Here is a 14917-nt window from a genome sequence, read left to right as displayed (position 1 = left end):
AATCAACAAATGCTAAAAATCAATCCCTGCCCCCCAGCTGGTTGGCCAGCACACTGCTGCCCCCTGCCCGCTGTGCAGTTCCATCACAGGGTCCCTGCATGTACTGTTTCTCTGCCTAGAACACTCTTCCTTCTTAGCTGCATTAACTTAACTCTTTTAGACCGAAGTCCAAGTGCTACTTCCTCCGGGAAGCCTTCATTGGTGTCTCAAAGTCAAATCTCAACCTTGAACCTCTCCTTGTTAACTTGTACCACAGTTGTCATTTCACATGTATTTGTGTGATGAATGATTATTGTCTGTCTTTCCCGTGGGAATGTAAACTCCATGGCGAGAGAGACCATGCTTGGTTTTGCCCCCTAGCTTTGTTCTATCACTGAGCGTGGTGCCTGGTACATGGTAGAAACTCAAAAAAGTTGTTGAGTGAATGAATGAGTTAGAGAAATATGCACTGGACAGGAAGTCCTAAGCTCTGGCTTCTGTGGCAAAGACAACTTTTCCTTGTTTCTCCTCTGTATTTCCCAGTCTCCTCTGTTATGTTATGGGATGTCATGTTATCAAATTCTGACTGATCAATGGGGTGAAAGCCATGTACTGTTTCCAGCCATGGCCTCTGAAATGTCACAAGTGGTCTTCAATTCTCTCTCTTTTCTCTGTCTGCATGGCTGGAACCAAAGGAGTCACAAGACAGAAAAAGCCCAAATTCCTGAGTCACTGATTAGAGATGAACTGCTCACACAGGTCCCCTGACCCTCCTTAAACTGTGATAGGAGCAAGATATACTTTTATTGAATTAATCCCTGAGGTTTGAAGTTATTTTTTATTGTGGCACAACCTAATCTACCCTAACCTAAAACACCTTCCCAGCTCTGCCATTAACTCCTTCTACCCTGTGGCCAGCCACAATCTCTCTGGGTCCCAGGTTTCCTCTTGGTAAAATGAAAGGATTCCACACAGTGATCTCTGAAATCCTTCTGATGTTAAAATTCAGTTGTTCTGCTTGTATATTTCCTCCCTCCTGCCTAACACTATAGGCAGACACCATAAATGTTTGCTAAATAAGAGTACCTCTTACATTTGAAATCCTTCCCCACAGATAAAAGCATTTTAATATCTTAGAAATTCAAAGCAGTTGCTCAGAATATTTAAACAACAACATCCAGCATCCAGCAAGTAAAATATCCATCAAAATCACAATGGTGGTATCCTCATCAAGAGGCTGGGGAACTGTCAGAGATCTACTCCTCAGCCTTCCAGAAGTCCCCCCAAGCATCCTGCTCTGTCTTCCCTTGGCAGTCTGGTGGCCCCAGCGTTCCAATTATTTGCAAGCCTCATCCTCAGACTCTGTGTTTAGCCAACTCTCTCAACGGCCTTTCTCAACAGAGACGATCTCATTTTTCAAAGGATCCCACTAATGCCTTTTCTTAGAGAGTTGTCATTAAGGGCTGCTGCCTGGATATCAGGAACCAAGAAGCAAAAGTAACATCTTTGATGAGATGTAGCCAAGGTGACCCAGAGTCCTAATGACTTAACTGTGTTTCAAATCTCCTGAGGTCTAGCCTAGCTCTGCCATGGGTTCACTGTGTGTGAAAGAGGCAAAAGCCCAGCTGCTCTACTTGGGCTGGGGTCCCTCTTCCTGTTAAAAATGAAGGTCACTGCAGCTGCTAACATCTCAGTAACCATAGTAACAGAGGACCACATGACAGATGTCTGATCTCCATCAGAAAATGTCTGGTATTAAGTGTTCTTCATCCTTTCCCTCACCCCCACCCCAGACCTTGTTAGGTGGCATTGAAGTTCTCCCAGGGGACCAGCTCAGGCATGGGAAATCCGGACTGAGAGCATTAATTAAACCTCTTATTTCCCCAGAACATTTTGCATTGCCAGGCCCGGGAGCCAAGAAAACCTCCCAGGGAAGCTCTTATGAGAGAGAATGCTAACTCTACCACCAGGGAAAGAGGCACTTCAGCTCCACAGCTGGCAGCAAATGAAGCTCAGTAGGAAAATATGCCTGGCATACAGCAGGCACAAAATAAATACTTGCAAAAGAGTCAGTTTAATCAAATGGAGCTCATTTAGCAAATGGGATTCCTCTTGAGCCACTGGAAGTCCTGCATGAGATCATGTGAACCATTCACCCTTTTCAACAGTTCCTGAGTGCCTGCTGCATGCACCCATGGGTGATAGTACGGAGGCTCTAAAGGTGTTCATTTGCTGAATGAATCCCATGTCCCCGGGACTGTCTGGGGCTCGAGGGCAGGTTGGGAAGTATGTAGAGGGCAGGGATCACATCACAAAGGGCTCTGGATTCAACTGGAGTCTCTCGGGTTTATTGCTGCAGAAACTTGGAAAGCTTTTATGCATGTGAGTGACAGGATCAGCCCTGCATTTCAGAAACATCCTTTTTGATGCCCTGTAGGGAAAGGATTAGAGGGAGACTATTGTTTTGACCAAAGAAACAATGTTCTAGGACTGCTGAACCCAGACCTTAAGAGAACTGGCAGCTTCTGCTTCCTTCCTCTTAGAACCTGGCTGCCATGCTGTGAGAAGCTCCAGCCACGCGGAGGAGAACCCAAGTGCTCAATACATAGCCCAGCTGTGCTCTGGGCAGCAGCCAGCACCTACTGCTTGCCATGAGATATGCCATCTTGGATGTCCCAGAAGATATCAAGTTGAGTAGGAAAACCGCCCAGCTGAGCCCAGTCAACATGAGAAGTCACGAAAGAATTGTTCTAAGCCACTAAGTCATGGGTTTATTCTGCAGAAGTAAATAACAAACACTGGGAGGTACCAGATGGTGGTCATGTCTTGGGCTCAGCAGAAAAGGTTTGGTTGGAATGATCATAGATTTGGGAGTCATCAGCTGCACGGGAAGTTGAGAGCCCTGTTTCAAATGAAATCACCTCCACTCCTCCTCACACATGTCCAGCATGCTTAGAGCACAGCCGACTCACAGCAAATGCTTGCTGAATTAAATGAAACCCTGCATAATGAAAAACACTGGAAATCCCCGTTTTGTGATTTAAGACAGTCCTCCTCATGCCTGGAATTCTAATTTCCCCTCACTCTAAGCACGCTTATTTTCCCCCTCTCTGAATCAAAGTGTGTACTCCTAGCTGCTGCATGTGATACTCTATCATTCTAAGAGAAGTCCTTTCCTTGAGGGTGGCATGCGGACTTGGAATCTGCATACCTGAGTTTGGGTTCAGGATGACTGGATTTTTCTAGCTGCCCCACCTCCCCTCTGAGCCTCCGGCTTCCTCATCTGTAAATGGAGATGAGAATATCTGCAAATCTGATTCGGTAATAATGGTAGATTACCGGGTCACGGCTAAAGGAAGTGCAGATGTGAAAAGAATCATTGCAATCATCTCCACCAGGACGCGGTACAGCCCCTCTCCCTGGTGGTAAACACACGGCAAGTTCGGGAGATAGGAAATCTCCAGCTTTGTGTGTTTGAAAAAGCTCCTGTTGATTTTCCAGCCTCCTCGGCCAGAGAGGGTGAACAAAGGGTTAGCAGTCTGGTAAAACGACCCCCTACCCGGACGGAGTCTAAGGCCTGGGTTTGAGCCCCGGTTTCCCTGCTAACCTAACGCACAGTGTGACCTTGGCCAGCCCCTGCCCTTCTGGGACCCAAGTGTCCTTCTACGTAAAGCGTGAAGGATGGCCCGAGACGACCCTCACGTTCCTTCCACCTGAACGGCTCAGGCTCCGGTTAGGGTCGGGGGTCCGGTCATATGCTGGAGGGGAGGGATGCTGGCTGACGCGGAGCTGAGTGCGGGCGCACCAGCTCTCTCCGGGTCCAGCCTCCTGCTCTGACGTCCTCGAGCCGCCCTCCCTCCCCGCCCCTCCGGCGGCTGGAGAGCGGCTGGCGCGCCCGGATCCCAGGCCCGGGAGGTGCACGGCGGCGGGACCGAGCCCCGCGCGGGGAGCGGGCACCATGGTGCTGTCGGTGCCCGTGATCGCGCTGGGCGCCACGCTGGGCACGGCCACCAGCATCCTCGCGCTGTGCGGGGTCACCTGCCTGTGCCGGCACATGCACCCCAAGAAGGGGGTGCTGCAGCGGGACCTGGACCCCGATCCGGAGAAGGCGAAGCCCGGCGTGCTCCGGTCCCAGCAGGTGAGCGGGGGCGGCGCCTTGGTCTCCCCGGGCCGGGTGGGGTCTCCCGGGCAGCGGCGGGGGAGTGGGTGGCAGGCAATGGTCGGCGTTCTTCTTTGCGCGATAGAGCATGGCGGGGTGTGGGGACCGCGGACGTGCTCGGGGACCCTCAGGGGGGTGGGGGTGGGGGGCTCCTGAAGGCCTGGGGGTGCAGGAGGGGTCGGGGAGGATAATGAAGGGTATGGGGGGCTTGCGGGGACAGGAGAGGAACCGGGACAGCGAGCGCTAAAGGGGCGAGCATGGGAAGGAATGGGAAAGGGGGCTTGAATGGGAATGGGGCTGGGAGGGGAGCTGGGGGCTGGGAGGCGAGCGTGGGGAACTGGGAAGAGTAATAAGACCGGGCTGTGAGGGGGCTGGGGGAGCGGGCTGTGAGGGTTAGGGGAGACTGAGAAGGGAATGGTGCAGAACGAGAAGCTCGAATTGGGGGAAGAAGAAGGGGGACTTGAGAGCGAGGAGGGGGGCCAGTTGTGGGCTGGCACAGGGAGAGCACTGACAGAGTCGAGAAGGGGGAAATCCACCAAAATCCCGAGAGCAGGGGGCCGCTGTCGCTGCAGTGGGAGCTGGGGAGGGGCAGCTGGGCTGGCTGTGCCTGGGGTCTGGAGAGGCAGAAGAATATGGAGGGGCCTGGAGGACCCTCACCCTGTCCTAGCAGCTCTCAGCTCCAGCCAGACTGAGCGAGTAGCTGAGACCTCCCCGAAGGTGTGTCTGGAGATGCCCCTGGAGACAGGAGGGCTTTTATCCCATGCATCAGCTTGTCCCCAGAGCCTCTTTGGGCAGGAAGTGGGTGGTGTCCCCATTGTACAGAGCAGCAGAAGGGGTCTGGGAAAGGTTTGGAAGGACTGCGCTACATGGGCTGCGATCTCCAGGACACATTCCCAAGGTGACGAGTGCAAAATGTCCTCTGGAGACCCGGGAGGAAGTCTGGATGGAAAGACTGGAGGAAGGCAGGCCCTGGGGCAGGGGGTGACTTAATGACTTCCCAAGGCCCTCTAGATTCCTTCCAGAGCTTAGAGTTCCAGGGGAGGCACTATAAAGCTGTGATTCCACCTTCCTTTTGCCAATTAATTATTCAAAAGCTCAGACCCAGTTGCTCGGGGCCTGTGTCAGTCACTGAGAGTGCAACGAAATGGCTGCTGTCCTTGACGCACTTACAATCTGAGAAAAGTGACATTGACACCGGCAAGAACAGGAGCCAACCGGGCAGTGGGATGTGGGACCCAGAACCATCTGAAATGGGAGTAGTGGGCTACCCGCTCCAGGCGGGCACAGGGCGGGGGAGGGGTGTTGGATGAGCCCTTCTCCAGACGTTGGGTCCTCAACCTCCTATCCCATCCGGCACGCTTCAGGGACAGCCATTCTTCTGCCTTTCACAGTGGTGGCCCTTCAGGCACTGTCTCCTCCCCTTCCCAAAGAGAATCGCTGGGGACAGTGTTGGTGTAAGTGACCTCCGGGGTCCCTTCCAACTCTTTGTCTTACTGAGGACCAGTAGCCCACACAATGGTCAATGATCTGTTAAAGACAAACCAGATCATGCGTCTCCCTGGCTTAAAATCCTCCACAACTTCTCACTGAGCTTGGAACAAACACAGCAAACCGGAGCCTGGCACGTACTCTGTGCCAGGCTCCGTTCTAAGTGCTTTACACTTAATGCATTTAGCAACTCAATGAAGGACATATATGATGAGCCCAACTTAAAGCTGAAAGAGCTAAAGAGAGGGTGAGTGACTTGCCCAAGGCCACACAGCTCGAGAAGTTTTAGAGCCGGATTCTAGCCAAGCTGGTCTGGTTCTGGAGTCCGTGCTGTTAGCCACTCCACTCCACTTCCTCACCTGCTTGATGTGGCAGGTGTTTACCTCTCCAGCCAAGCTCATGCCAGTTGCCCGCTTCATGGGCCGTCTCAGCTTCCCTGGATTTTTTGATCCTTCTTGAAGACATCAACCCTTCCCATTTTCCTCTGGCTTTTCACACAGATGGCTCCTTCTCATCCTTTAGGTCTCTTTGTGTTTGAATTTTACCTCCTCAGGGAGGATTTTGTCTACGGCCACATGTAACAAAGCCCTCTCTTCCCCATTACATTCTCCATACCATTCCTTCCCAATTCTTTTGTAGCACTGGGGACAGTTGGATGTGATTTTTCATATCTACTCACTTGTACAATATTTATTCCCAGCACCTACTCAGTGTCTGGAACCTAGTAGGTGCCCAATAAGAAATTGTTGACAAATAAAGGCATCCCAGTGCCCAGCCATTGGGGGTGATTGTCTGAGTTATTTCTTCAAATGTGGATGCATTTTGCAACCACTGTGCAATGCAGGGCTAGCTCATAGGGACACAATAAACATTTGTTGATATGTGAGACCCATCCATTCACATCCCTCACTTGGCTCCCTCAGTGACAAGGATTTAGGCCCCTGGGGCGGAATCTGTAGGTGTGAATGTGATGAAATTGAGATCTCACAACGTCGGTTTGGCTGCCATTGTGCTCAGACTGTCAGCTGCTGACCCAGATAAAGTACACAGAGAAAAGACACTATGTTGACATTTCAAAAAAAGTAAAGGAGGTGGTATTAGGGGTGGCAGATGGCAGCAGGGTGATGGGCGTGGCACATGTTGACAAAGAGGAGGAGAGTCGGGTAAGGAAGGCTCTCTGAAGTTGTTCCTTAAACAGAGAGGGCATGGGGGCTGGGGAAGAAGGTTCTAGATTCCTGTAGCCACTGACAACTGGGATGTCTCTGGGATATAGAGTGACCGCCCATGTCTCTATAAGTCGCTGATTGTGGTTGCTGGAAAAATTCTTTGGATTTGTTGGCCATGCCTGGGAATCCAATTGCTGGTCATGAATTGCAGTGATTTTGAAAAGAACTTCGAAGCTTTCCCTGAGGGTTCTTAACCTGAGGTCCACAGACCCCAACAAGGGGTCTATAGCTAAACTGTAAGGGGTTCTTGGTCTTGGAGAGGAAAAAATTGTATCTTTCTTTTCATTAACCTCTACATGAAACTTAGCATTTTCTGTAAGTAGGAGTATAAACAACACACCACAGGAATATTAGCAATATCTGTGACTTGGTCCTCAAGGGAAATCACAGAGAGTTTCAGAGCATAGCACAGCTGTTGCAGATGCTTTATGATAACATTTATGCTCATCTCTAATTCTAAATTATGCACTTATTAAATCCCCCGCTAGATCCTATTATTTAATGAAAGAATAAAGAGGCACATATAACCATTTCCCCGATTGATTTTATTAGATGTACTGTTGTAGTCCTATGTCTTTTATTTGCTGCTTTTCAGACATTCTCCAGACAGCTGAAGGAATCCATCCAGCATCTCCACCATGTGGGAGGTGGCAGAGGGTGCAAACCCTCAGTCACCGCTGTTCATGCCTCCAGCCAGCTTCAATTCATAATTTGTCTTGGCTTTTCTGAAATATACATTGTGAACCCTTTATCCTGCCTTCTTACACAATCCCTCACCCTCACCTGCGTGCAGCCTTTCCAGGGAGGAGAGGGATTCAGTTTCACTACACTGTCCTTGTGATCTGGCAGCATCACCTGGGACCTCCCTCCCTGTGGTCAGCCCAGCTTTCAAAGCTCGGTTATTATGCAGTGATTACTGGATGCTTGAGCCAGGAGGCAGAGCAGAGAGGCAGACACGGTGTGTGTGTGTGTGTGTGTGTGTGTGTGTGTGTGTGTGTGTGTAAAATCATCTTCGCTTCACCACTGCTGCCGCATCTCTTAGCAAGAGGCAGCCAGACCCATTGGTTCCTTCCCCCAGAATTTCCTTTTCACGCTTGTCTGCACAGGCTGTCACTCACAGCATTTCTGGGTCCTTGCAGAGGAAGCCCTCCTTTTGGCGAACCTAAATAACTACAGAGAAAGTAAGGGGAACTGTCAGTGCCCTGACACGTTAGCACGAGTTGCAGTCCTGTTCTCAGAAAGCTTTCATTTCAGGTCTGATTTTTCTTCCCATCTGGTGCTTACCTTGCTTACATGAATCTTCTCAAATGAGTCTCAGAGTTCCCAGAGTAACCCTGCTGCTGTCCCCTTGAAGCTATGTGGTCAAAAGCTCCTAGCTCCCAATGCTATTTACTTACTACCAAACTATAAAATCCTACCCTCCTTCCAGCAGAGTTGAGAAGGGAAGTGGCTTTTGATGGAACATCGTGTTAGTTCATTCAGGCTGTTGTAAGAAAATACCACAGAGTGGGTAGCTTATAAACAAAATTTATTTCTCATAGAGCTAGAAGCTGGGAAGTCCAAGATCAAAGTTCTGGCCAATCCAGTGTCTGATGAGGACCAGCTTCCTAGACTCTTGGATGTAACCTCACCTGATGGAAGGGGCAAGGGAGCTCTCTCCTGCCACTTTTATAAGGGCACTAATCGTATTTAAGAAGGCTCCACCCTCATGGCCTACTCACTCCCAAAAGCCCCACCTAATCTATGACAAAGGAGGTAGGGATATACAATGGAGAAAAGACAGTCTCTTCAATAAGTGGTGCTGGGAAAACTGGACAACTACATGTAAAAGAATGAAATTAGAACACTCCCTAACACCATACACGAAAATAAACTCAAAATGGATTAAAGCCTCACCTCCTAACATTTTCACAGTATTGATTCTTCCAACCCAAGAACATGGTACATCTCTCCATCTGTTTGTGTCATCTTTGATTTAAGGGGGCACAAACATTCAGACTACAGCAAACACTAATAGATTCAAAGTTTTTAAGAAATAATTTAAACACATGCTGTATTTTTATCAAACAACATATGTATAGTGGAGTCTTCCCCCCCACCCCCAAGATCAAGGATTGTATTTCATTTCCCTTGTATCCCTGACAATATCCGGTGTGATAACGGGCACATGATAACCCTTCAATGTATATTTTGAGTTAAATCATCATATCGTGACATAAGACTGAATAAGAGAGTGAAGATGCAAAAGAGTGCACGTGGTTAAGCTTCCATTTCCACAAGATTTGAATTCAAGCCCATTTATGTCTGAGGTTTCCGCTGGGGGTAGGTAATGACTGGGGCAGAGTCGGGAGCTTCCCAGCTTTTGTTTATAAGCTCTGCCTCTTGACGTGGCGCTGGTTACACAGCTGTGTCCACTTTATGAAAGAAAATTTATCCAGCTCTACATTTATGATTTGTGTACTTTTCTGTATGTAGTTATAACTCAGTAAAGTTTTTATTATTTGTCAAGTTGTGATGTAATGTTTGTGAACACTGATTTAGTATCAAGACAGTATTTTTTTTTTAACGTCTTTATTGGAGTATAATTGCTTTACAATGTTGTGTTAGTTTCTGCTCTATAACAAAGTGAATCAGCTGTATGTATACATACATCCCCATATCCCCTCCCTCTTGAACCTCCCTCCCACCCTCCCTATCCCACCCCTCTAGGTGGTCACAAAGCACCAAGCTGATCTCCCTGTGCTATGCAGCTGCTTCCCACTAGCTACCTATTTTACATTTGGTAGTGTATATATGTCCATGCCACTCTCTCACTTCGTCCCAGCTTACCCTTCCCCCTCCCCGTCAAGCCAGTATTTTTAATACCAGGATGATTTGGGGACTATAATCAAGAGACGTGGCCCTCCTTTTTGTGGTCCATTATGCATCACATCCCTGGCCCTGTCTGCCTTCTTCTGCTATGCCTGTGGCCACCTCCTCCTTCGGACTAGGGACTGGAGAACATCAACGTGGCCTGATTAACTCTCCCACCTGTTTTCCCCTTCCTTAGACCACTGGAGCAACATCCTCTCAGATCACTTGTCTGAATGCAGACTTGTCAGAGTGAGGATGGATCAGAGCCCCGATCTGCATTTCATCAGCTAATAAGCTCATTCACTAAAGGTTAATGAACACATGCTAGGCACTGGGATGCAACAATAAAAAGACAGGTGTATGCTGTTCCTTGCAAGTGGGGAGGTAGACAGTGAAGCCAGCAGTTGCCGTGAAGCGTGTTACAGTGCTACCATGACAGGCGAGGTATGGGGGGGCCATGGGAAACCCTTAGGGTGGGAATCCCCACCTTTGGCCCAAAGTAGAACTTTCTCCAGTTCTCGTTGGCTACTCTGACGAGGTCTCCCCTCTACATCAGTGATCGCGGGAGGCCAACATGAATTGCTAACCCCACTCCTGGAACTGATTTGACTCTGGACTGCCGTAAGGTCTGACCTCCTTGGAGTCTCAGTCCTTTTAAAGAATTGATTTCTCAGCTGATCTCCTGGCTGGTGAACTTTCCTGTTCATATAAACAAACAAACAAACAAAAAAATAGATCCGTTTCCACAGAATAATAAAGAATAGTGATAGCATAGCTAACATTTATTGAGTTCTTTATGTGTGCCAGGCACTGTTCTAAGCTCTTTAACCATATTAATTTTATCCTCACAATAGCCCTATGATATATGCATAATTATTACTTACATTTTACACGTGGGAAAAGTAAAACACAGAGTGCTTAAGTAACTTGCTCAGTGGCAGAGCTGGGAATCAAATTTAGGAATTCTGGTTCCAGAGCCCACACGTTTGACCACTAGCCTGAAGATTAGCAGAAAAAACTAGTCAAAATTTTACTTGAGCCACTGCGTTTCCCCAGATATGGCATAAAAGTGTCTACAATATATGAATCTTTGCAGGTCAAAGATTTGCAGAAACCTTTCCCAAAGCTTTGGATGTCTTTGCTGTCTCTTGCTTCCACCATGCTTCAAGCACTGGGTGCAGCCCTGGGCCCTCCAGAGAAATTTACACAGTAAACATGTTTGGGCTGGTCGCTTAGCAACAGGGAAGACAGTATGAATTTTGCATCAAGAAATTAGCATAGATTATTTCAAGGAGATGAGCGCACACCCACTGGAAACCCTTGGCCCTTTGAAACATAATGTGGACTTTTGGTCTGTGCCCATCAATCCCTTCCTGGTGGCAGGTCCCAGACCCGTCACATCTTTTTCCCTCTCTAGTTTCTCCTCTGGTTCAGCATGTAGATAATTCATGTTCATGGCTCTTCTCTTCATGTGATTGACGGTTCACTAGCACCTTTTGTTAATTCCAGCAGAAAGTACTGCTGCATCTTTTGACATTTTTACATTTTCAGATACTAGCCCGGATTATCTGGGGTACAGGAAGAGGAATAGAGAGCCCATCAGAGCACAATGGAGGAAACACCTGGACGAGAAATCAGAGGGGCTTAAGTTGAAGGCAGAAGGAAGGGGAGAGACTGGCAGGATGGGGAAGCAGCAGACCCAGAAGACAAAGAAGAGGAGACAAGTTAAAGAGTGACTGGGGCTTCCCTGGTGGCGCAGTGGTTAAGAATCCGCCTGCCAATGCAGAGGAAACGGGTTCGAGCCCTGGTCTGGGAGGATCCCACGTGCCGCGGAGCAACTGAGCCCGTGCGCCACAGCTACTGAGCCTGCGCTCTAGAGGCCGCGAGCCACGACTACTGAGCCAGCAAACCACAACTACTAAGGCCTGCGCGCCTAGAGCCCGTGCTCTGCAACAAGAGAAGCCACAGCTATGAGAAGTCTGCGCACCGCAATGAAGAGTAGCCCCCGCTCGCCGCAACTAGAGAAAGCCCGCGCGCAGCAACGAAGACCCAACACAGCCAAAAATAAATAAAATAAAATAAATTAAATTTAAAAAAAAAGAGAACTAAGGGATTCTGAATGTACATGTCTGAATCAACACACACGTGCATACAAATTGTTAAGAAATAATGAGTTAGGAGTTTTCTAAAGGAAAACAGATGAAAAAGCTAGATCTATTCCTTCCTCCCATCTCTCTCAATTATGTTTATTGAGCGCAGACCTGTGCCAGGTACTGTGTTGGGGCTGGGGATGCAGGAACCGCCCCCTCCTCAATGACACAGTGACCTTTCTCAGCCTTCATGAAACTTACATTGTAATGGGGGAAACCAGAGTTAGTAGAAGAAGAGCACAGATCAATGAAAATGTGTGATGGTGGCAAGTGACCTAAAGAGAAAGTTCTGGTGCTATGAGAGGGTAAGGTGGAACTGATCCAGGCGAACAGGTCAGGGAAGGCTTTCCTGGAGGGAGTGATGGCCAAGCTGAGAGCTGGCGTAGGAGGGGAAGTTAACCAGGGCAATGGGGAGGGGGGCTGTGAGGGGTTTCAGATAGGAATGAGGCCGTGCAAAGGTCCTGGGACAGGAGGCAGCCTAGCACTTAGGAGGGCCTAGGGAAAAGTCAGTGTGCCTGGGGAGCAGAGAGAAAGGATGCCCAGTGTATATGATGAGGCTGGGGAAGGGGACAGGAGCCTGGGCAAGCAGGGTATTGCAGACCATGGGCAGGTTCCTCCATTCCTTTATTCATTTATGTATCAAACATTTATTAAGGCCTACGTGAGGGATGCTGACCTGTGTACTGACCGTGCGAAGGCTACAGTTATTTTCAAAGCTTTTTAAAGTTAAGGTGAAATTCACATAAAGTTAACCATTTTAAAGTAAACGAGGGCCTCCTTGGTGGTGCAGTGGTTAAGAATCTGCCTGCCAATGCAGGGGACACGGGTTCGAGCCCTGGTCCAGGAAGATCCCACATGCCGCGGAGCAACTAAGCCCGTGCACCACAACTACTGAGCCCACGTGCCACAACTACTGAAGCCCGCGTGCCTAGAGCCCGTGCTCCACAACAAGAGAAGCCACCGCAATGAGAAGCCTGCGCACCACAATGGAGAGTAGCCCCTGCTCGCCGCAACTAGAGAAAGCCCACGCCCAGCAACGAAGACCCAACGTAGCCAAAAATAAATAAATAAAATACATTTATTAAAAGAAGAAAAAAATATACGAATCAGTAGCATCTAGTACATTCACAATGTTGGACAATCACTACCTCCATCTAGTTCTAAGACATTTTTATTCCCCCTGAAGAAAACTCCATCCCCATTAAGCAGACACTATTCCTCTCTCTCTCTGCCTTCGGTCTCTGGAAACCACCAATCTGTTTTCTGTCTTAATGGATTTGCCTCTTCTGGACGTTTCATATATTTGGAATTTTAAAAATAGGTGACTTTTTGTGCCTGGCTTCTTTCACTTAGCATAGTGTTTTCAAGATTCACCCATGTTGTAGAGTGTATGAGGAGTTTATTTCTCTTTATGGCTGAATAATATCCCATTATATGTACATGCCTCACTTTGTTTATCCGTTCATTTGTTGATGAACATTTGGGTTGATTCTACCTTTTTGGTTATTGGAATAGGGCTGCTATGTACATTCCTGTACACGTATTTGTTTGCGTACCTGTTTTCAATGCTTTCAAGCATATACTTAGGAGTGGAATTGCTGGGTCCTATGATAATTCTATGTTTAACTTTTTGAGGAACCTCCAATTGCTTTCCGCAGCAACTGCACCTTTTACATTCCCACCAGCAAGGCATGAGAGTTCCAGTTTCTTCACATCTTTGCCAACACTTCTTATTATTTTCCCATTTTTTGTTGTTATTTTTTGTTCTTTATTATAGCCATCCTAGTGGGTGTGAAGTACTTTCTAGGCTTTTAATTTTTTAAAAAAATCCAAGCTCTTAGTTTTAAAATCTTCATCAGTATCTTGCACGTTTTCAATGAGCATTTCTGCTCTGTATTGAATGCCAATTACAGAGAATCCACATGGGCACACCCGTAAAAGCATGTCATGGCTCCTGAGTCTCACAAGAGGAGTGGAGTGTGCAGCGGTGCTGGCTCCCCTGCTCTCCCAGCAAATTTGCACCTGCTACTCCATCCTTTAAATATGGTGCATGTTATCACTGTCACCTTCCTCATTCTTTGCCCCAAGCTTTAGTCCCTCATGGGTCCCAATCTGCTTCACCTAGGTTCCTGGGGGCCCTACAAACCCAGGTCCAATTGAGGTGCTATGTACTACCTTTCAACATCATTTCCTCACGTTGGCATCATCAGGGCAGTGTGATGCCAGGAGGAGGAGCCTTGATCCCCTACCGTATCCATTCACTGCACACACACAAACTTTCCCACCAAGGAGTTCCCTAAGTGCTAATTAAACAAAGGGTGTTTTAATTGATTCATATTATAGACCATTCCTGGGAGAGTTTTACATGGTGTTTAAGAGCATTACAGCAATACACAGTGATATTTGGGGAAGCTGATTGAGGTTTTGGGTGGACTTGGAATGCATTATAATTTTCCCCATTTAAAATAGTGGAATACAAGTGACTGCTCTCTGAAATTCACTAGCCAGCATGTTTCCGTGAACAGATTAGAGTCAAATAATGAGGGGTGGTTGCATGTATGAATATGTGCACATGCATATGTAAATGTGAATATGCACATATGCATATATGAATGAGAGAAAGGGGAGGAGCAGCGCATGGAAAATCTGTGAAACCGAGCCTTAGTCTTAGTCCGTCTGGCAGAGACCCTAGGGTACCTTGACATATTTCATTGACTCCCTCCACCCTCCACTCATTAAATCCAAGACATACTTTTCCTTCATAGAAAAACTGAGCAGGCTTTGCAGAGAGCAAGAGAAGTGAGGAGAAATGTTGAATGACTGCGTGAGTCATTGGACGGATGGATAGATGAATGGGGAGGAGATTCATGGGGCCACCGCCTCTGCTTGCAGCCAGAATAAAAATCACAAGCACAGAAATGCAGGGGAAGGTGCTGAGCTTGTGGAATAATCTCTGTGCTCAGCTTCAGTGACACCGCGTGGGATCAAGACAGGCCTGGAGGGCGTGGTGGCTTCACTTCGTATTGGTTTCCCTACCTTCAAGCCTCTGTTCACGCAGCTGA

At 48.0% G+C, this 14917-nt stretch overlaps 1 protein-coding gene across 2 annotated transcripts in view; it reads left to right on the top strand.

Annotated features, from left to right (window-relative positions):
* The first annotated feature begins 3857 nt into the window (after nt 1-3857).
* The window catches only part of SYT13 (synaptotagmin 13), a 41624-nt gene continuing 30564 nt past the window's right edge, over nt 3858-14917 (top strand). Inside the window, exon 1 of one of the 2 annotated variants that reach the window (XM_061201623.1) lies at nt 3858-4117. In XM_061201623.1, coding sequence (XP_061057606.1) covers nt 3938-4117 — 180 coding nt within the window. In that variant the 5' untranslated portion in view covers nt 3858-3937. The remainder of the gene's footprint in view (nt 4118-14917) is intronic. The other variant, XM_061201625.1, reaches the window with a different exon arrangement.

The sequence above is a fragment of the Eubalaena glacialis genome, chromosome 10, assembly GCF_028564815.1.
Source record: "Eubalaena glacialis isolate mEubGla1 chromosome 10, mEubGla1.1.hap2.+ XY, whole genome shotgun sequence".
Classification (NCBI taxonomy): Eukaryota; Metazoa; Chordata; class Mammalia; order Artiodactyla; family Balaenidae; genus Eubalaena; species Eubalaena glacialis.
This window is presented reverse-complemented; position numbering and strand designations above follow the sequence as displayed.